This window comes from Passer montanus, unplaced genomic scaffold (genome assembly GCF_014805655.1).
Source record: "Passer montanus isolate IOZ18808 unplaced genomic scaffold, ASM1480565v1 scaffold136, whole genome shotgun sequence".
NCBI lineage: Eukaryota > Metazoa > Chordata > Aves > Passeriformes > Passeridae > Passer > Passer montanus.
In genome coordinates, this window is record NW_024360497.1 from 1,036,670 (window position 1) to 1,057,795 (window position 21,126).

The 21,126-nt window shown below is 50.7% G+C and overlaps 1 protein-coding gene across 1 annotated transcript; it reads left to right on the forward strand.

Moving 5' to 3' along the window:
- Nucleotides 1-15,254: 15,254 nt before the first annotated feature.
- Nucleotides 15,255-19,938, forward strand: SRSF6 (serine and arginine rich splicing factor 6). Its single transcript, XM_039699517.1, has 6 exons — nt 15,255-15,536; nt 15,762-15,910; nt 17,191-17,318; nt 17,486-17,694; nt 18,239-18,328; nt 18,440-19,938. The coding sequence occupies exons 1-6, from the start codon at nt 15,430-15,432 to the stop codon at nt 18,801-18,803; spliced, it is 1,047 nt and encodes a 348-aa protein (XP_039555451.1). The 5' UTR covers nt 15,255-15,429; the 3' UTR covers nt 18,804-19,938.
- The last annotated feature ends 1,188 nt before the right edge of the window (nt 19,939-21,126 follow it).

The following is a 21,126-nucleotide window of genomic DNA, read 5'->3' on the forward strand; positions in this document are numbered from 1 at the left end:
TGGCACAGCTGCCCAGGGCAGTGGTGTTGTCACTGTCCCTGGTGACATCAGAAGCTGTGTGGCACTGATGTGGCACTTGGGGACATGGGCTAGTGGTGGCCTTGGCACTGCTGGGGGAGGGGTTGGACTGGATGATCTGAAAGGGCTTTTCAGACCTTTACAATAAAAAAGAAACTCTGTAGCAGGGCCCCGTGAACCTCCCCAGAGGGTACCACAGCCAGCAGTGCCTGCCCCAGCAGGGACAGCACTGGCTCTGCTGGCTCCACGTGCAATATCCCAAAGCTTATCCAAGGCTTGGCATTAATGAGAGATGATTAAACAGCTCAGGCTCTCTCAGGGTGTCTGATGGCACAGCCAGGGCTGGACCCTGTGCCAGGATGGAGCCCAGACCCCCGAGGCAGGTGAGTGCTGCTGCTCCTCACACGGGGCTGAGGTGGTGACTGAAATCAATGGGCAGGAGATCTTTCTCCTTTTTAATGCCTTTATTAAAAAGAATCAGCTCAGGTGGGGAGAAATCGACGGGTCGCGCCTACGCCGCCATTGCTCCCAGGAGCGGCACGGAGGAGGAGGGTGATGCGGCTTTGTCCGCAGATCTGCAGGCAGAGCTGGGATTCCGTCCTCACGGGAGAGTAGGAGATTACAGCTTTTTTGTCTAACATCCCGGGGCGTCTCTCTAGTCAACATCTTTTCAGGTTAGGGTGAGAAGCAAAAAGGATCCAAGCAGGTACGGGACTATGCTCCCATCCTTAGACGTCACTTAGGTCACTTGTTGGCTCGTAATTTCAGGGGTTATTCATGGGAAAACTGTAAACATTTGGGGCACAATGCATTTCTCATCTGCATACTAGCTCTGATGCCACTCCCATTCTCCTGGTGCCTGCAGGATCCCTGGCAAGCATCAGGGGGACAATGGTTAATCACCAACCATTAACGGGTAATTGAAGAAGAACTCTTAACAATGAAGCTAACTTAACAGCACTGGTCCAGTTTGTTTTAACTCTGCAACCTTAAAAAAAATAGATAACTTTTTATTCATAACAGTGACCTGGCCCTGGGTACTGCAGGTTCAGTGAGAATTGTACCTTAGCTGAGTTCTGGAAGGATGCAGGGATGAGAAGCAGAGAGGGGCCTGAGCAGGGCATCTCCTCCTACCTTCTGGAGGAAGAGGCTCAGGTTAGGATGTCCCAGAGGAGAGCCTGGCTGGCTCTCCTGTGCTGCAGGATGAGAGATGCAGGTGAGCACTGCCAAGTCTCTGGTTAGAGCATCAGCAACCACAAGAGCTCTCTGGTGTGGAAATGAACAGGCAAAAAGATGACTGGAAAAACCACCCCAATCCCAAACCCCTCTAAAAGAAGTTGGTGTCTCCAGTGATCCAAGCACAGGAAGAAACCCAGGAAAATCTGCTGACTGTGATCAGTCTGGCTCTGCAGGCCGCACTGCTGAGGATGGAATGTGTGAATGGGATGGGACAGACTGAGCTGCTGCTTTATCCGCCTTTGTCTCTACCCAAGGAAAATGTACTGCAGCTCAAATGACGGCCCAGCAGTGAATACTTTCTGCTCTCTCCCTTTGGCCTTGAAATCAATGGGCAGGAGATCTTTCTCCTTTTTAATGCCTTTATCAAAAAGAATCAGCTCAGGTGGGGAGAAATCGACGGGTCGCGCCCACGCCGCCGTTGCTCCCAGGAGCAGCATGGAGGAGGAGGGTGATGCGGCTTTGTCCGCAGATCTGCAGGCAGAGCTGGGGATTCCGTCCTCACGAGAGATGAGGAGATTCTGCCTTTTCGGTCCAACACCTCGGGTCGTCTCTCTAGTCAACATCTTTTCAGGTTAGGGTGAGAAGCAAAAAGGATCCAAGCAGTCACTGGACTACGCTCCCATCCTTAGACATCACTTAGGTCACTCAGTTCTATGTTGGCTCGTAATTTTAGGGGTTATTCATGGGAAAACTGTAAAAATTCGGGGCGCAATGCATTTCTCATCTGCATACTGGCTCTGATGTCACTGCTATTCTCTTCACCTGGAGGGTCTGTCCTGGTGTCCCTCCCTGGCAAGCGGCCAGCATCAGGGGGACAATGGTTAATCACCAGCCATTAACAGGTAATTGAAGAACTCTTCTTTGGCAGTGAAACTAACTTACAGCAACTGGTCTGACTTGTTTTTAACTCTGCAACCAAAAAAAAAAATAGAAAGGTTTCTATTTATAACAGGCCTCATCCCAGCAGTGACTGGTACTGACATTTCTGAGGGCAGCACCATGCTCCCAGCCCCTTTCCCTGGGAGCATCCCACACTCCTGCTCCATCCACTTGGCTGCCAAGGCAGGCAGGGCTCCCAGAACCTGCAGGACCCTGGGCTGCCACCTCTGGGCTCTCCATCCCACCCTGCAGAGAGCCCGTGGGACGGTGGAGAGCTGCCTGCAGCCCCGCACTGCCAGCTCCCAGCGTGGCAGCTTGGGAGGGTCTGGTGTGTGCTCATCCCCAGCAAAGAGCTTCCCTGAGCACGGCACTCAGACAGGGGCAGGCCAAACAATCAGTTTTCCATCCCCCCGGCACTGCAGCATTGCTGGAAGGTGCTGATGTCTCCAGATCGATCACCAGGAGCAGGGAAGGTCACGTGCAGACAGGCGGATTGCTTCGTCACCTTGCTGAGCCAGGAATTTTGCATCTCGAGTGTCACCTCTGGGCTGAGCTTCTCCCCTGTGCTCACCTCAGGGGCCTCCTACCCTGGGGAGGACACATGGCCCAGGCCAGGCTCTGAGTGCCCTTCCCAGAGCACAGGGAGGAGATGCAGAGACCCTGCTCCAGGACTGCCTAAACAAACCCAGATCCTCTCCCCCGCCACCCCCACAAGCAGCTTGATGTGTTTTTATATTTAACACCACCACTTTTCACCCTGCACTCTGCTTTTCTGCCTGCATCCCTGTATCCCCTGGCTGCACCCACCTGTGCTGTGGTTTCCTGCAGGCACATTAATCCCTGGCTGGAATTTCTGTAAGGACTTGAAGGCTCACTTTTAGCTGGCTGAGTTCCTCCTAAATCTCAAGGCTTCATTCCCAAGGTGGTGAAGAAGGCACTGGAGCAGCTTTTGGAAGTGCCTGGGGGCAATTCCCTGATTCCAGCCCCTTTAGAAGCTGTGCCTGCCCTGGTAGCCAAGCCTTCTCCTGGTCACCACCATGGCCCTGCCTTGCTCCAGGCTCAGCCCAGCTCCCTGCTGGAGCAGCGTGGGAGGGAGGAGGCAGTGGGAGATCCCTGCACATCACCACCACCACAGCACCACACTACAACAGATGCTGAGGTCACCACAGTAACAGCAGGAATCTTTCAAAGTCCTCGTGCCATCTCATGGAAAATCTCAGATCCACACCCCATCCCAGTGAAAACCCACTGATCTGCCATCCCTGGGCATCCCTCTGCACTGCTGTGCTCCCACCCAGGTGCCAGGAATGCAGCCAGATCCTGCATCTTCACACCACGTGGCAAATGCTTCAGCCATGGGATTTATTTTTCTATGGATGTATTTCAGGTTTTACTGTAAAAAGAAAAAAAAAAATTTAGCTTATTAAATGACATCCAGACAATCTTTTTATTAAGACACCCAAATATTCTTCCATCTGTGTTTGTACTAAGAGAAAACGAAACCATTCTTATCAACAGACTTGTCAGCAAATCTTGGGAAAAGGGTAAAATTAAGCCATGAGTGCAAACCTCTTGTTAACATGAGCATCTGTAATGCCCTCAAAATAGAAGGAAACTAAACATCAACTCAGCAAAATCCGGGGAGAAGCAAATTAACAAATTACTCTTACAGTACAGTGGTTTTTCTTTCTTGAAAAAATCCACAAACAGGTTAATCTCCTGCTCTGTGTCAAAAGGTGCAAAACTCTTCTCCTTTCAGCACCTTCCACCCCAGCTGCTGCAAGCTCAGCCAAAAGACAGCCCAGGTGTACCAGCAGTTACCTGCACTTTCTTCCAGTCAGTTATGTGTGCTATTAAATCTCTCTTTCTTACTCATGGCAGAGCCCAGAGATGTTCTGCTGGATTTACCAGGTCAATTCTGAAGTCTGATCACATAAAGCTGTGGCAGGGAGAAATAAACTCAGCACATCTTAATTCAAAGCCCAAAGACACAACCTTCATGGAAAGCAGTTTGCACGGCTGAGAATAAATCTCTACCTCTGCTCATGTATAAAGATCTAAGAATAAATTATTTGATAATGTTTATCCTTGTGTGGAAGTCTTGTATCATTCATTACATGCTCAGGATAAGCAGCTGAGCTCTGAGCTGCTCTCCTGACTGGACAGGAATGCCCTGAGGTCCTGCCAGGGTGAATTAGTTACTCTTCCCCTCCTGGCAGTGAAGGGTCATTTCCTACAAGCCACTGCCGAGCCCAGCCCCACTGCTGTGTGTCAGAGCCCTCCAAGTGTCCCCAGCACTGTCCCAGAGGAGCATCCCCTCATGTACCACTGTCACAGCTTCTCCCACACCTCTGCTCTGCTCAGCAGAGCTCCCGGAGCTGGGCCAGCAGGTTCCACCCTCCTGCCTGCCTTCCTCGTGCTGCTCCAGCTGAAATCCTTGCTGGCATTGCAAGGAGAGCCCCCCACCCACCAGGGGAGCAGAGCTCATCAGAGCCAGGGCACAGCCTGCACATGCCACCAGCTCCACGACCCGGCAGTGCTGGGTTAACGGGGGGCACCAGCAGCTCAGCAGCTCTGCTGCCCAGCCTGCACCCTCCACTTCATTGCCGAAAGGTTCTTATTGCAGCTCCCATTGCTGTAAACTGTGCCCCTTCCCCATGGCTGGGAAGGAACACTGGCAGGCTGCTTGAGAGAGGAGATCAGCTCTTTGATCTCCTCCCAGAGAGGAGATCAGCTCTTTGGATTTCCACCCGTAAGGGTTTAGGTGTTATTAATACTGTTGCGAATGGCATTTTTAATGCTAAATCAGTTTCAGCTTGAGCCAGGGAGGCCAAGTATCGTAGGCAGCACAGAGAAGGACTCACAGGAAGGATTCACAGAAGTTAAGGAGGGTTTTTTTTTAAAAAATAAAGAAATCTGTGATTAATCTCCTTAATGCAAAGAGCATTTTCTGGGACGTCAGTTTAATGACTCAACACTTCTGCTGCAATGTCACAAAGCCCCTCCACTCATCCAGCTCCTGGAGTCCAGGGAATTTCTGGCTTTTATTCAGAGTCAAAAGTGCTGAACCCCAGTGGAAGGCAAATAGCTGGAGAAGGGAATGGAAGTCCCCCAGGAAGGCATGCAAAGGCACTCAGCAAATCCCCATCCTCAGAGCAGACTGAGGTTTTGGAGTCCCATCCCCACCCTCCTGTGCCTACACCAGGCTCCCCCCATCCTGAGATGGCCCAACACTGGCACCGGAGGGCTGGGGAGTGGAGCACCCAGGGACAGGGCAGGGACAGGGCAGGGACAGGGCAGTGTGAGGGCAGACCCTGGGGGCTGGGCACTGCCTGTCATCCTGGCCACGGCTCTGGCAGCCATCGGGGATGGGCAGTGAGCACTGCCCGGGGCGTCCCAGGGCTGCTGCACCGCCCAAAATCCACCCCACGGTGACAAATGTCAGCCAGGCCTGACAGAGCAGATGGACAGAGGCTGGGAAGCAGATGGAGAGAAGGGAATTTGGAGCTGATTTGAAAAGCCCCGAAGTGCCTCGTTAGGAAAACACATCCAGGCATGGACAGAGCAGCCTGCAAAGGTGGGGAGGACAGGATGTGAGAGGAGCTGCCATGCACAGCCTGCTCCTGTCACCCTTGGGGTCAGAGGACAGCCAGAGCCCCAAGGGACACCACGCACCTTCATTCCCACTGGATGCAGACCCAGCTGCAAGGTTCCTCAACCAGCCACACAGTCAAGCAAATAAATCCAGAGAGGCTGGGAGCCCCCAGAGCAGTGCTGGGGGTTCCCTCACCTCAGGATTGCAGCCACCATCCCTGGTGTGTGTGCACTGCCTGTGCCCACACCGGGGCTGTGCCCGGGGCCACGGCAGCGGCAGCTCCTGGGTGGCTTGGCTGGCTCCTCCTCAGCCCCTCCGTCACCTCCCTGCCCACCTCCAGAGAGAGGGATGGGAGCTGGGAGCAGTGGCAGCGGGCTTGGTGCCTGTGCTGGTTTCTACACCCCTCTGCTGGGCAGCCAGCACAATCGCTAAGGAACGTGGCAGGAACCGCAGGGAGAAGCCTAGCAGGAAAAGGAATAAAGCCAACATGTTTTTAAAATGAACATGTCAGGGGAAAAAAAAACCAACTTATTTAATTCCCAGTGTGGAAAATCACCACCAGCACAGTGGCCAGACAAACTGAAGTCCGTGTGAATATCCCTTGGCCCAGCTCTGCCTGAGGGGGCAGAATGGATCTGAGATTTTCACCTGAGGAATCCCTGAAGGAAAAATAAGCTGGGAATCCTTGCCTGCTGTTTCAGATATCTGGAAGACCTGCATAGGATCCATATAAAAAAATATCACTCATCTTTTCTATTCTTGTAAGGCAGCAGAGGCTGGGGATTTGGGCTTGGACACATCAGTTTTTAATCTAAGCTCAGGCGGAGGTTTCCCACGTGTTCTGTGGACATGCCGAGGAAAAAAACCCAACTTCTTTAATTCCCAGTGTGGAAAATCACCACCAGCACTGTGGCCAGACAAACTGAAGTCCATGTGAACATCCCTTGGCCCAGCTCTGCCTGAGGGGGCAGAATGGATCTGAGATTTTCACCTGAGGAATCCCTGAAGGAAAAATAAGCTGGGAATCCTTGCCTGCTGTTTCAGATATCTGGAAGACCTGCATAGGATCCATATAAAAAAATATCACTCATCTTTTCTATTCTTGTAAGGCAGCAGAGGCTGGGGATTTGGGCTTGGACACATCAGTTTTTAATCTAAGCTCAGGCGGAGGTTTCCCACGTGTTCTGTGACTTTTCTGTTGTGGTTTAGTCCCAGCTGGCAGCTCAGCCCTGCACAGCCACTCACTCACCCCAGTGGGACGGGGAGAGAAAATCAAGAAAAAACACATGGGTTGAGATAAGGACAGCTTAATAGGGAAGTAAAATACACACACACAAGTAAAACAAACCAAGGATTTAATTCCCCACTTCCCCAGGGCAGGCTCAGCCATCCCCAGGACAGCCAGACCCCATTATGGTAACATCACTGCTGGGGTGAGGAGCAGAACAGCCCTTGGCTGTGCCAGCCCTGCTCAACAACAACTAAAACATCCCTGGCTTGTCAGGATTTTTGTTTTCAGCACAAATCCAAAACATAGCCTGGTGCCAGTTACTGAGAAGAAAATTCACTCCATCCCAGTCAAAAGAAGCACATGCCACCCTTTATTCCATACCATTTATGTCATGCTGAGGTCCCACAGTATCCACACAGGCTCATTAACCACCAGCCCACTTCCCATATTTTGATATAATATACAGATATCATTCCCCTAGTATTTGGAGCACTGTGTAAAATGTCCACAAATGTCCACAAAGTGAGTGCTCAGCTCATTTAGTCCATGCCTTTGGGGTCCATGGCATGGTGGCCACTCAGGTCTGGAAAAGTAGTGTTTGTGGGGAGGTGCTGGGCACCCAAGGCAGCCTAGGCCAGGCCACTGCTGCCCTGCAACTGCTTCTTGTGTGGTTCCTCCACTGGTTCAGTGGTTCCTGCTGTAGTAATTCGCAAAACCTGCAACTCAAATCCTGGGTTACAACAATTTAAAGATATTTCCATGACAATCTTCACCTCTTTGGACCTGATTATCAGGTTTAACGCTGCAGTGAACTCTTCCTTCCTTCCCTGTCCCTGCTCCAGCTTGGATTTAATCACAAACTGGAGTCCCTTAGGGGTGTCCCTGCTGCAAGTGCAGCTTTATCCATGAGCCACAGTCTCCACAGGAATATACCTGCTGTGGCACAGATTTATCCAGAGCCACAGAGCTCTGGGTTGCACTTGCTCCAGCGTGGCCTCATCCAGGGGCTGCAACACCTTCAGGGACACATCTGCTCCAGCAAAGCGTTATCCACAGCCACATTCCCTTTGGGAATGGCCCTGGTGCAACAGGGCCCTACCCCTGCCTTCATCCCTCTGTGTGTGCTAATCCATGGCCACAGTTTCAGGTGCTCCAGCATAGCCTCACGCACAGCCAGGGATGTTCAAGGTGCACCTGCTGCAGCATGGACTTATCCCACAGCACCAGAGGCCCTGAGATGTCCCTTCTCCAGCGTGGATTTATCCCTTTGGAGGCACAGCTTTTGCAGCATGGGCATGCCCACAGCCACACACTTCCAGAAGTACCTGCCCTGGTGTGGAGTTATCAGACACGTCGGGGTGTCCTGCTCCTGTGTGGGCTCATCCCCAGGTCCCAGTTCCTTCAGGAGAGAACCTGCTCCTGCACAGGCTCATCCCAGGTGCCAGCCCCTCTGGAGCTCACCTGTGGTTCCAGCCTGCCCAGCACAGATGCAGCAGTGGTGCCACATCTCCCTGGCTGTTATCCAGGCACAGCACAGTGAGGTGATAGGCACCACAGCCAGCAGGGAACGCCAAAAGCTGCCACTAATGAGCACAAGATTGCAATGTGAGTGTGAGCTGAGCCCCCAGCAAGCGCAGGAGCTGCCAATTAACGGCTCAACAGCACTCACACCTATGGATTCCACACAGCACATTCCAATTGAACCTGCCACTATCGAACGCTTGGAGCCCCACAGCAGGCACCAAAAAGGACTCCTGTAGGCTGCTGCACACACAGGCAAAGCAAACCAAGGGATTAATTCCCCACTTCCCATGGGCAGGGAGGTGCTCAGCCATGCCCAGGACAGGCAGGCTCTGCCATGGTAACAGGGACTTGGGCAGACAATCGTCATCACTCCGCATATCCCCCGCTTCCTCCTTCTTCCCTGGTTTTACATGATGGTCTGGGATGTCCCTGGGGTCAGCTGTGCTCAGCTGTCCCCTCTGTGTCCCCCCTGCAGCTCTTTGTGCACTCCTCTGCTGGAGGAGTGAGGAGCAGTACAGCTCTGGCTCAGTAAGTAAACATCCCTGAGTTATCAGCAGTTTCCAGCACAGATCCCAAGCACAGCCTACACTGAGGAGAATTAACCCCAGCCCAGCCCAAAGCAGCACAATGTTATTAACCCAGCAGTGTGCCAGCTGGGTCTAGACACTCCACGTGGAGACACCAACTGATTTTCTCTAAGCACTCACAGCAGAAGCTGACAGCTCTTTCATGCAGTCCCCAAACTGAATAAAATGAGAAATTTGGGTTCAGAGTGCAATTAGTGCTTTTTGTGGGCACAGAATTGATGGCATTCCTCCTGTAGCCTTCTCAGGGACAGGCAGGACCTCCTGGAGTACAGAGAGAATTTTGGCTGGAGTCTGTGACCATGTTGGAGGTGCAATAAGTCCACAAAAGATCAGCTGGTGCCACTGGGCAGAGGAACAAACACTTTCAGAGCCCAAGGATACCCATTTCCCTCAGCATGTGTGAGCTCTAGCTGTACCAACACCCACTCTGAGCCATGCTGGGAGCCCCTGCTGGCATGGAGGGACCATGGGGGAATGAATCCGTTGGCAGAAGAGAGAGCAGGAGTCTGAGAGCCAGCACAGCCCATGTGCATCCGTGCTTGGCTGCTCTCCTGCACTGGCCACTTCAAAGACCAAGCGCAGAGGGGACCCACAAGGCATACGAGGACATTCCCTCACATTTTGCAAAGGAAACAGTGGGGGAAAGTCCCATTCCAGCAGGGCTGCACAGAAACAGTCACAGTCAGTTCAGCAGCTCTCTATGTATGTGTCAGGGGGTCCACTTTGATCCAAACCCAGGAATCAGTGGCTGGGATGGCTCTCAAGGAGGAGCTAAGGCACAGCAGATGGATGAGCTGCTTGGTCAGCTCCTGGGAGCTGGTAAAATCACCTGACTGAGAGGCAGTTTGAGCTTGTGCTATGACTGGACGTCAATAGCTTTTGCAGCTTTCATGTTTTAACAGGGCAGAGGACTTAAAATCCTTAGGAATTGCAGCTGGAGAACTAAAAATCCATAGAAAAATCATTCAATTGAAGCTCACTGATGCTCCCTGATCCTGAATTTTGGAGAGAAATAGCCATGTGCAAGAAGAAGGGACCCTTGTAGGCAGGGCCACACTTTCAGGTGCCACAGGGACACCTCCTGCTCTCTTCTCTCCCTCCATTCCCCACAAACACAAGGAAGATGAAGGTGAGACACCCAGGGAGACTGGGAATGACCCCAACACTGAAGCACCCCAGGAATACCTGAATTGAGTTGGGCCATTTGCATGTGAATCCTTCTGGTGCCAGTGCCTGTGGGCTCCCCAAGAGGAGCTATGGGAAAATGGAAGAAAACCTGCCCATTTTGCCTCTGGAGCAGGCTCCATGCTCAGAACTGGGCTCCCAGTCAGAGAAGTGTGATGAGAATGGTGTGCTGGGAGAGGGAAGTGCAACAGAAACGATTGGACATTTGACAGCAGCATCCTGACACACCAGTCTTGCAACACACAGCTGGTGGATAATAAATTCATAATATGCACACTTTAGACTGTTATCATGAGCCATTCATATACCTGCTGCTGGAACGGCTGGAGAAAGAACATGAATTTCACACTGAGGGCTCCTCTGACAACAGATTATAAGAAATAATCACAAGCCAAATATTAGGCCCCAACAAGACAGACAAATTACATTGATATTTATATTAGACTAACAATAAAAGGCCTGTAGAAGGTTACCTGAGCTCTGCTTCATATGTCACAGATTATGATTAATTACAGATTCGAACCTTTGTAGCAAGAGATCAGAGCCCTTCACCCTTAGGAGGGAAAACAATGAATGTAATTTCTTCTTCTGACACTCCTCCCTCCTTCCACTCGCATAGAAACACCATGATACTCATCTGTCTTCATTTCTCTTAAGTGCCCAGGGAAAGGGAACAGAGTCTTGAAATACAGAGTTGCAGCTTCCAGTTGTGCAGCTCCAGCTGATTTGGTGAATCAAACCATAAAACTCACAGGTTTGGGCTTTGTGCTGAGTCTCAGGAGCACACATCCCTCTGGGTGTGAGAAAAGCTGTGGATCCAGGGCTGAGCCTGCTGTGTGCTCGTGGGCACCAGGAACAGGACTGCCAATCAAGGGTGTAAAAATGACAGCGCACACAGAGAGAGGTCAGGCACTGATCCGGAAGGATGGAGAAGATAATTGGATCTTATCTGCATCTGCTCTGAGCAACCTCTGCCAGCCTGCCTGGACTGTGGGAGACATGAGGTTCACTTCTGGTCACTGTGTCACTGTTTTACAGCCAGTTCTCGTGTTTCAGGATTTCCAACAGACCAAAAGAGAAGGAATAAGACAGCACAAGGGTGAGGCCATCCTAATTCCAGCCAAGGCTGGTCAGAGAGGTCCCTAAATGGCCTTGGAATAGGGGGAGGTTTTGCCATTTACCTTCTGGGCCCCAGGCTGGTCCTAATCCAGGACCAAGGTGGAAGAAAGCTAGAAGAACAATCAATGTGAAAAACACATCACTGATTATGGGGGACAAACACTGAAAAAGGGGCAGAGGATATGAGATGGAAAGATTTGCAAATGGCTTGAGAGGGCACTGGAGGAAGATATGGTACCAAGTGAGGAGGCACCTTGAAGACTCTGGATTCCTTCTGAAGGACAGAAATGGGAAAAAAAAACAAAAAAACCAAAAGGATGCAATCCTGACATGAATCCTCTGTTCCTTTCCTTGTGGCCTCAGCAAATCTCACTCTGCTGCCACCTGCCAGGGGCCCTGAGCTGTTCCATCAGACAGCCATCACATTATCAGGGCCCCTGAAGCCTGAAAGACACAGCAGCCACTGCTGGTGTATCAGCATCCATGGGACACGGGACTCCTCATCCTGTCTGTCACATCCTCTGCCTATTCCAAAGGGCACACGGCCCCCAGGCACTGATGCTTTGGAGAAAAGGGCTCTGGCTGTGGAGCTGCTCTGAGGGCAGTGCTGGCCCAGCCACAGGGAGGTGCCTGTGCTGAGATCCCGCTGCATCTGCTCACACATGAGCAGAAAGCAGGGAACTGTGTCTCCTTTTCTCATCTAGGCACTCCCTGACCCAGCAAAGGCACTCCTAGTGCTGTTTGTCCCTCTCCTGATCTGTCTCACTCTAGTCTTGCTTTGGTGCTGTCTGGTTTGGGACGTGAATCCTCTGTCCCCTTCCTTGTGGCCTCAGCAAATCTCACTCTGCTGCCACCTGCCAGGGGCCCTGAGCTGTTCCATCAGACAGCCATCACATTATCAGGGCCCCTGAAGCCTGAAAGACACAGCAGCCACTGCTGGTGTATCAGCATCCATGGGACACGGGACTCCTCATCCTGTCTGTCACATCCTCTGCCTATTCCAAAGGGCACACGGCCCCCAGGCACTGATGCTTTGGAGAAAAGGGCTCTGGCTGTGGAGCTGCTCTGAGGGCAGTGCTGGCCCAGCCACAGGGAGGTGCCTGTGCTGAGATCCCGCTGCATCTGCTCACACATGAGCAGAAAGCAGGGAACTGTGTCTCCTTTTCTCATCTAGGCACTCCCTGACCCAGCAAAGGCACTCCTAGTGCTGTTTGTCCCTCTCCTGATCTGTCTCACTCTAGTCTTGCTTTGGTGCTGTCTGGTTTGGGGATTTTTCTAACCTGACTTTGCTTTTGGGAGCGGGTTTGTCTGGTTGTCTCATTACAGGAGAACCAAATCCCTTCTGTACTTCTGTTTGCCACCACCTGTGGCCCCAGGGTGGGCAGGACCCTGGGCAGCTGTCTGTGTGCACAAAAGCCAGCCTGGAAGCACAGGGCTGTGATCATTCCCACTCTGGATGGCCCTGAGCTGAACAGGCTGCATTTCATCCACCTCCAGGGCACAGCACAGGGACGTTCTCCCCAGAAAAGGTGCTGATGTTAACACCAGCTGAGAGCTCAGAGCTCAGAGGTTGCATGGACAGCACTTTTGCCATCAAGAATTTATTTTTTCCTGTTGGAACAGGGAAAGGAATTCCTTATACTGAGTGGCGGAGATGTTGAAATGAGCATCATCATCTATGAGAGAGCAGCTTTTATGGGCAGTGAAAACAGCACTGGAGGGCAGATATTTGGAGAAAGGCAGTTCCTCAGGGCTTTGGTCCTGAAGAGCATCCATCTGCAGGGAAGCTCTTGAAACCAGGCTGAGTTTTCCTCCTTATCCTTGGACTTTAGTCCAGGCTTTCACACTGCCTTCACTGGGCACGGGATGGTTTAGCTGCACCTGGGGCTGTTTCCAGTGGGTCTTACAGGCAGCTCCATAGGTGTCAGCACAGACAATTCCAGGTGAATGCCCCATCAAGGGTTTTTAACTTTGTGCTAGGGAGTCACTTTCTGGGGAGAACAGGAATGGAAAATAACAGAATCCAGAATATGGTGGGAAGAGGAGCTTTGGCACTAGGCACCACAACCTGCAGTTATCCCAAAGGAGATACAAATTACTTAAATAATGGGGGTTTTTTTACATTTTAAGTCTTTGGTAGAATTCATCCTTAGTTCTGTGTATGTCCCATTCATTGCAATGGTGTTGCTGCCCACAGGAGAGGCTCAGAGCCACTGTGACACTTTAGTAATAAACAGTTTTCCCACTTACCAGTTTCTGAGAAAGCTCTGGTGCTTCAGAGCTTGTTCTCCAACAGAACAGCTAAAGTGGAAAATCCTGACTGTGAGCTACATCCCAACACTTCCAGGAGAGCTTTTATTTTAGTAGGCTCAGGGACAAGATACAACATCTCTTGTACTGTTCCTCTCTGTGCTGGGCTATTAAGGATTTAAAAAAGGCTTTTTGAACTTTCTACACAGAGATGTGTAATGGCTAACTTTAAGTCAACATATCTGTATATTGCACGAAAAAAAAATAATACAGCAATTTGTAAATTAGTTGCTGCAACTGCACACAGAAAACACTCCATGAATTTGTGAAATCATACAAGCCCTTTCCACTGTAACACTGCCTGTTGCACTCGTGAATCAAGCGCTTAGTAAATGAAAAAAACTTGAGAGATTCTCCCAGTTCTTTAACTCAAACTAATATCTGTATTTGTTGCAGATTCACTCAGGGCAACACCCTGGAAAGGGAAGGCAGTGGTGGTGCCCTGGGCTGTCACAGACAGAGATTTTCCAGCATGGAAGCATGAAGTGAATACAAGCTGCTTTTAAAGCAGCTGGGAAAAATCCTGGAGCAGAACTAAATGTGGCCTTTTTACTATTTTGATTATGTAGTATGCAATATAAAAATGTTATCTGCATTAGAATAGAAATGCTTATACAAAATCTAAATATTTAATGTAATACAATATAATTAGATATATAGAAGTTTGTCTCAAATATTCAAATTATAGTGTACACCATGAATACTTTTAATCTAAAGCCCAACAGACCGTAACAGTGCATTTATCTACTTTTGGAGAGGATTTTCATCAACAGATTGGGAGAATTTTCCTAATTCAGACCATTAAAGGGAAGTCAGGACACATTCTTGGTGACTCCAGGCAGATGTTTGGGATTCTCCTGCGCAGCCGTGCCTGGAGGGGACTCCAAAGACAGAGCCCTTGGGGCATCCCCAGCTCTCAGGAGCTGTGACAGGACTCTGAGGGACTGACCCCGGGGCCCTCTGGGACTTTCCTTCTAGTCTGATCCTGTCTCTGGAGGAGAAGAACCAGTGCCTCAGAACGCTGGAAAAACAGAGCCTGACACTGAAAAACCGTGAGTCTCGGTTCTTTTCTGCCCTTAAGCAGGCAGAGCAGCTCTGTTCTCAGCAGAGAAGAGAAATGCAGGAGGTCAATGACCAGGTAAGCTGTGCAGTGGCATCCACTTCGCATGTTTTTTGTGTGACATAATTTCTTCTTTGTTGCTCTCTCTCTCTTGCCCACTCTGCTGCCTCAGGAGCAGCCCTGTCCCTGAGGCTCTGTGTGTCCATCTTCCAGATGCAGGCCATGCTGTGGGCAGAGATAGAGAACAGAGATCACCAGGCAAGTCAAGAGAAGAAGCTGCTGGCAACTGAGGAGTCTGAGCTGTGTGTGAGGCTCCAGAGCTCTGAGGAAAAGCGCGGGAGACGCCGCGCGCTGGCGGCGCATGCGCAAAGCCGCGCGCAGCTCCCGCCGGACCGCCCCCCCGCGGGCGCGCGCCCGCAGCGCTCAACCACCGCTGCCCGAGCACGCGCGGCGGCGCGGTGACGTTGGCGCGCGCCCCGCCTCCCGCTATAAAAGCGGCGGCGGGTGGCGGGCGCCATTGTGGTGCGCCAGGCCCGGCCGTGCGGAGCGGGCCAGCAGCGCCTCCGCCCTCCACGTCGCCCGCGCTCTCGCTCCTTCTCTTTCTCTCTTTCTGTCTCTTTTCCTTCTTCTTCCTCCTCCTCTCCTTTCCTCTCCCTCCCCTCCTCCCCCCCCCGCCGCGGACATGCCGCGCGTCTATATCGGCCGCCTGAGCTACCACGTCCGGGAGAAGGACATCCAGCGTTTCTTCAGCGGCTACGGCCGCCTGCTCGAGGTCGATCTCAAAAACGGGTGAGCGTCGTTCGTCCGAGGGCCCCGGGCCGGCCGGGCCCGTCCATGTCGCGGCCGCTGCCGCGTGGCGCCGGCGCAAGATGGCGGCCGGGGGGGAGCGAGCGGGGGAGCCGCGGCACGGAGCGGGGGGACCGCGGCACGGAGCGGGGGGACCGCGGAATGGGCCAGGGACCTGTGACACTGCGCCCCCGCCGCCGCCTGACCGGGCCTTTCTCCTCTGCCCAGCTACGGCTTCGTGGAGTTCGAGGACTCCCGCGACGCCGACGATGCCGTGTACGAGCTGAACGGGAAGGACTTGTGCGGGGAGCGGGTGATCGTGGAGCACGCCCGCGGCCCCCGCCGCGACAGGGACGGCTACAGCTACAGCAGCCGCAGTGAGTCCGGGCCCGTCCCTCCCCGCGGGGCTCGGGGCGGCGGCGGGCAGGGCCGGGGGCGGGCAGGGCTCGGCTGGCACCGAGCCCCGGGGCTGGGTGGGGGAGGTCGTTAGCGGGGGTACCCGGTGCATCGCTGGGGCTGCAGCGTTTTCTTCGGCACCAGCGGCGCCCTCGGGTATCCCGGAGCAGTTGTGGCTGCCAAGTCGTGGCCTTCTAGAAAGGGTTTGCTGTGCTAATTAACGGCTCCAGTATTCCTGGGAGCATTTAGATGTGGCAGCGATGTTGCATCAGTAATGTTAGTGTATAAATATCGTTGTGTAACTGGGGGAGAATCGCTCAGCTGTGAGCTTTGATGTGATTGATTCAGTTGGATATATGGGAGGGGCGGGGGGAGGTTTTGGAGCAGGAATCTGTTGTGCTGAAGGGGGGGGTTATTGTAAATATTTCTGTGCTCAGCTCGCTCATGTAGCTTCTTGAGCTGAGCTGTCTAGAGCTTGAACGGCCTAGTACTGTAACTAAAAGTACTAAGGTTGATTTTTTCGGTGGTGTTTGAAATCGTGGTGTTGGGGTGGGTGGGTTTCTGTCTTTTTAAAAAAATCAAATGTATGTTGTTTTAAAATTGTTGCATGTTCAATTCAAACTTTTTAACAAGTCCTTGATGTTTCAATTTAAAAGTGACCAGTGGGGCTGAGGCTGTGTCCACTGAGGCTAAGATGACTGCCTTTCCTGGCCATGGCTTTTCCATACATTGTGTGACCCTTGCCCTATGACCCTTTGGCTGACCTTACCGGAAGCCATGACGACAGCAGCCTTTTGCCATTAGACGCAGGGTGATGGTGAGGATTCCAAGGGTTAGACAAAACTGGTTAAACTGAACTAGGTGACTGTTACCTTGCGTGTTTTGTGGCCAAACCACCACCAAAAACCTCATACTGTGATGTAAGTACTTAGTGTAACTAGTAAACGTTTTTGTAAAATGTAGAAATGCATGTAATCAGTTAAGTTTTATATTTTACAATGTTCTGTAAAATAAAACTTAGCAAGGTGAATCTAATAAGGAGCAGTCACTCTCTAACAGATCTTAGGAGCACAGACTTGTAGGATGTTAGTCTGTTTGATTTGCCATTAATATAGATCATGGCAAAATTGCAAAGTTTATTGGAGGCTTAGCGAAATAAAGTCCTACTCCAGTAAATATGACTGTTAAACTAACTTTTTCAGAACATTGAGCCTCCTTCATGCTAGGAGACAACCTAACTTTGTTTCTTTGTACAATCAAGGTGGGGGTGGTGGCGGATATAGCAGTCGGAGACAATCTGGACGAGATAAATACGGACCGCCCGTTCGTACAGAGTTCAGGCTGATTGTTGAGAACCTTTCCAGTCGCTGTAGTTGGCAGGATTTAAAAGTAGGTATTGATGTTCTGTGTGGAGTCTGTTGTGAATATCAGGAAGCAGTAGCTTCCTTTAATAGCAATGTTGATTTTGTTGCAGTAGAATAATTTAAAAGTGTTTGTGTGCAATGAGTGCTGCTTGCAGAGCCCCCCGTTCTGTAGCTGCCCTGTGCTCCCCGCAGGATTTCATGAGGCAGGCTGGGGAGGTGACCTATGCAGATGCCCACAAAGAACGTACAAATGAAGGAGTGATCGAGTTCCGGTCGTACTCGGACATGAAGCGTGCCCTGGACAAGCTGGATGGCACAGAGATAAACGGCAGGAAGATCAGGCTGGTGGAGGACAAGCCACGCTCCAGCCACAGGCGATCCTACTCTGGCAGCAGGTCCAGGTAACTCAGGGGACACATTGTAGCAAACTGGTGACAATCAGTATGGGGATGGGTGCCCTGCCTGCAGCAGTTACCTTCAGCTGATGGTTTAGGAATAGGAGGAGGCCTCAGTGTAGAAGGAAATACTTTACATCAAACAGAAAAGCCAGGTTTGAGCAGTTCTTCACGTGTGAAACCTCAGATGTGATTCACTGACAGTATGTTAAACCCACCCTGCTGGGACCATCCTTGCTCTTGAGACGTTCTGTAGCAGCTTTTCTGTGTTAGGTTATGTTACTAGATAGCACAGTGTATTAGCTGCAGTCAGGAAGGTTCTTCCCTGTGAGGATGGATTTCCCAGAGAAGCTGTGGCTGACCTTAGATCCCTGGAGGTATCCAAGGCCAGGTTGGATGGGGCTTGGAGCAACTTGGAATAGTGGAAGGTGTCCCGGCCCATGGCAGGGGGTGGAACATGGTGATTTTTAAGATCCCTTCCATCCTATACTTGATGATGAAGGGCACAACCAGGCAGAGAGAAAGGGAATGACGTTTTAAATGTGTGCAGGTCACGATCCAGGAGACGGTCTAGAAGCAGAAGTCGGAGGAGTCGGAGCAGCCGCAGCAGATCCCGTAGTGTCTCCAAAAGCCGCTCCCGGTAAGTGCCCCAGAGTTAACACTGCCAGTGCAGGAACTCCCTCGCTGACAGATGTTTACAGCTGCTGGAAGTGCGCTGCAGGCCATGCAGAATAAACTCTCTCTTTGAAAGATCGAAATCCAGGTCACGAAGCAAAGACCGCTCCCGTTCCCGATCCAAAAGCAGGAAGTCCAGATCAAAGAGCAAATCCAAACCCAAGTCTGACAGGGGTTCACGCTCGCACAGCAGATCCAAGGAGAAGTCTGAGAAGTCCCGGTCCAGATCCAGGTCCAGATCTCGATCTCCCAAAGAAAATGGTAAAGGGGATGCTAAATCTAAGTCCAGGTCCAGGAGCAGGTCTCGCTCCAACTCTCCGCAGCAGCAGCAGTCTGCCAAGGCGCGCTCCGAGTCACCGCCCAAAAGAGCTGCCTCCAGGTCCCGCTCCAGGTCCCGCTCAAAGTCCCGCTCACGATCAAGATCCAGTTCAAGAGATTAGGACTACAACTCTCACCTTGCACACTATTATGGAACATTTTCCTACCTGTCAGGCCATTAGTGTTATGTTAGTACTTCAGAAGTTGGTTTTTTCTCTTGCAGGAGTGAATGGCCTAAGAACTAAGGCATAAGGCGTAAAGGTTTAATTTCTATCCCAAATTTGACAATGCCAGATGGAATGGTGGTACAAAGCAGGAAGAGTCCCCGTTTTTTAGAAATTGAGCTGAAGGTTTGATTTTATAGCATTTCTGCAGGAGTAACTTAATTACTCTTAAATGCAAAGTGGTTTTTATATTAAAAATAAACTGAATATAAACAGGCTTAAATATGGGCTTTTTGAAAGTATCCTTTTTTCTTATTTTTTTCATGGCATTAGAACTATGGGTGTCATTAGCTTCATAGGTTTCAGCTTGCTGCCAAGGGCAGGATTGCCTTGCTGAGCAGGTCACACAGTTTATCTTAATTTTGGAAAGAGTCAGCAAACTGTATAAACCAGTAACAGTACTAGGAAGATTTTAGACCAGCAATAAACTCAAGTTGGAGGACTTATGTTGTACCTTGACTTGCCAAAAGAACATTCCCCGCATACTGAGACTGTATTAAAGGTAACAAAGGTACTCTGGAACCTGTATCTTACAGTATTGTTGAAAATCCCTTTGTTCCAGACTTGAAAGAATAAAAGCTTTCTGACGTTTCTTGCTTGAATCTCAAGTGTCACTGTTGTCAGACATGAAGGTGTCTCTTGGCTGTGGTCCAAGTCCTTAGTATGCGGTATGGTTTGTCAGCCTCTGAATCCCCATTGGACATGAAACCCAGGTAAAGAAATCTGTCTTCCCTCCCCTTTGACTCACTTATGTTAATGTTTTGCTTCAGACTAGGAGAACTATAATCCTCTTGTGTGTAGGTCCGAACTTTATTGGAAATGTAATCTCTTGGAGCTAGAGTTCTAGTTTAAACAAAGGCTTTGCTAAACCACAGTTGCCAGTTCACTTAAATTGTGGAATAGGACTCATCCCAAAAAAATCCCCTTTATAGTTAAGTTGATTTTTGTAACATGCAGTAGCAAAGATTAGAACTGCCTTGTACTCTTTATACAACGTGTAGTTTGACTTGTATAAAATTAAATTGGTGACTCAAACTCTTGTGTTCATTGCAGTGAAATGGGATTCTTGCTCTGCCTTGTGCTGGGGAAATCACAAGGTACTCTGCTTTTATGGAAACAACTTCTTTGGTTTTGTGAGGGACTTGGTAGTTCTTGACAGGCTCTTGGTGGTGTGCTTGAAAGGAGCACAAGCTCTTTGTGTCCCGGTGTCACTTTGTCCTTTCTGCAGGTGTGGCTGGGTGTGACAGCTGCACCTCTGGTTCCAAGTTACACACCTGCCCAGAGGAATTGGGTCAGCACGGGGCACATGTGAAATGTGACTTGATGCCAACTTGTCTTTCCTGGAATTTCTTTATGCTGTAAACAATTCTCCTGAAAGTCAGTTTCTCACAATGTCCTGATGGTCTGCAAAGCTGCATTTTGCCTGTTGCAGGTCAGTATCCATACTGGTGGCAGAGGGGGTCCTAGGGAAGAGTGTGGTCAGGTCTGAGCTCACCTTCCTGGAACCTGAAGTGGAGTGGTTCCATGCCTGGTGTTGCCATAAGATCAGGTTATCAGCCTGGGTGCTGCAGTGTTATCTGCACCTGACCCTGGTGGTAAGTTGTGATAAGGAGTTCTTGGGTTAAACTGGATTTGTTTGCTGAGGGTGGTGTATTTTAGCATGAGTACAAAAATGGTGTCACAGTGTTGATTCCTGCAGGATCTCGGATGGGAAGGGAGTATTGGGGTCTTCCTACAGAATTCACACTGGACAAAAAGCGTTAAGTTCTGGTTTACAGCCTAAGATACACTTGAGGACATATTTGAGTTAAGCTGCTTTGGTTGTATTTCTGATCATGGAGTAGGTCAGACTTGAGAGGGAACTGCTCTTTGAAAAGCAACTTCACAGAGAACTTTGGTAAAATACACATCACACTCCTCAAAAGAAGGATTGAGCTTGGAGCTCAGCAGGTTGAATGTGCATATTCCCAGTTTGTGTGATAACAAGATGTTGACCATTACTTTTTTGTAGATACATTCCCTCCTTTTTAAACCTGACCCCAGTGCCAGCCCGAGGCTGTCCTGGCCACCCTGAGGCTGTGGATGCCCCAGCCTTGGTCAGCAAAGCAGAGAAGGCTTGAACCAGCTGCACTCAGCTTTGATTGCTGTGACAGTGGCTGTGTTTTGAGTCCTCCTTATTCATGAATTACAGGGAGGGGCTAGATTGCATTTAACCCATTTA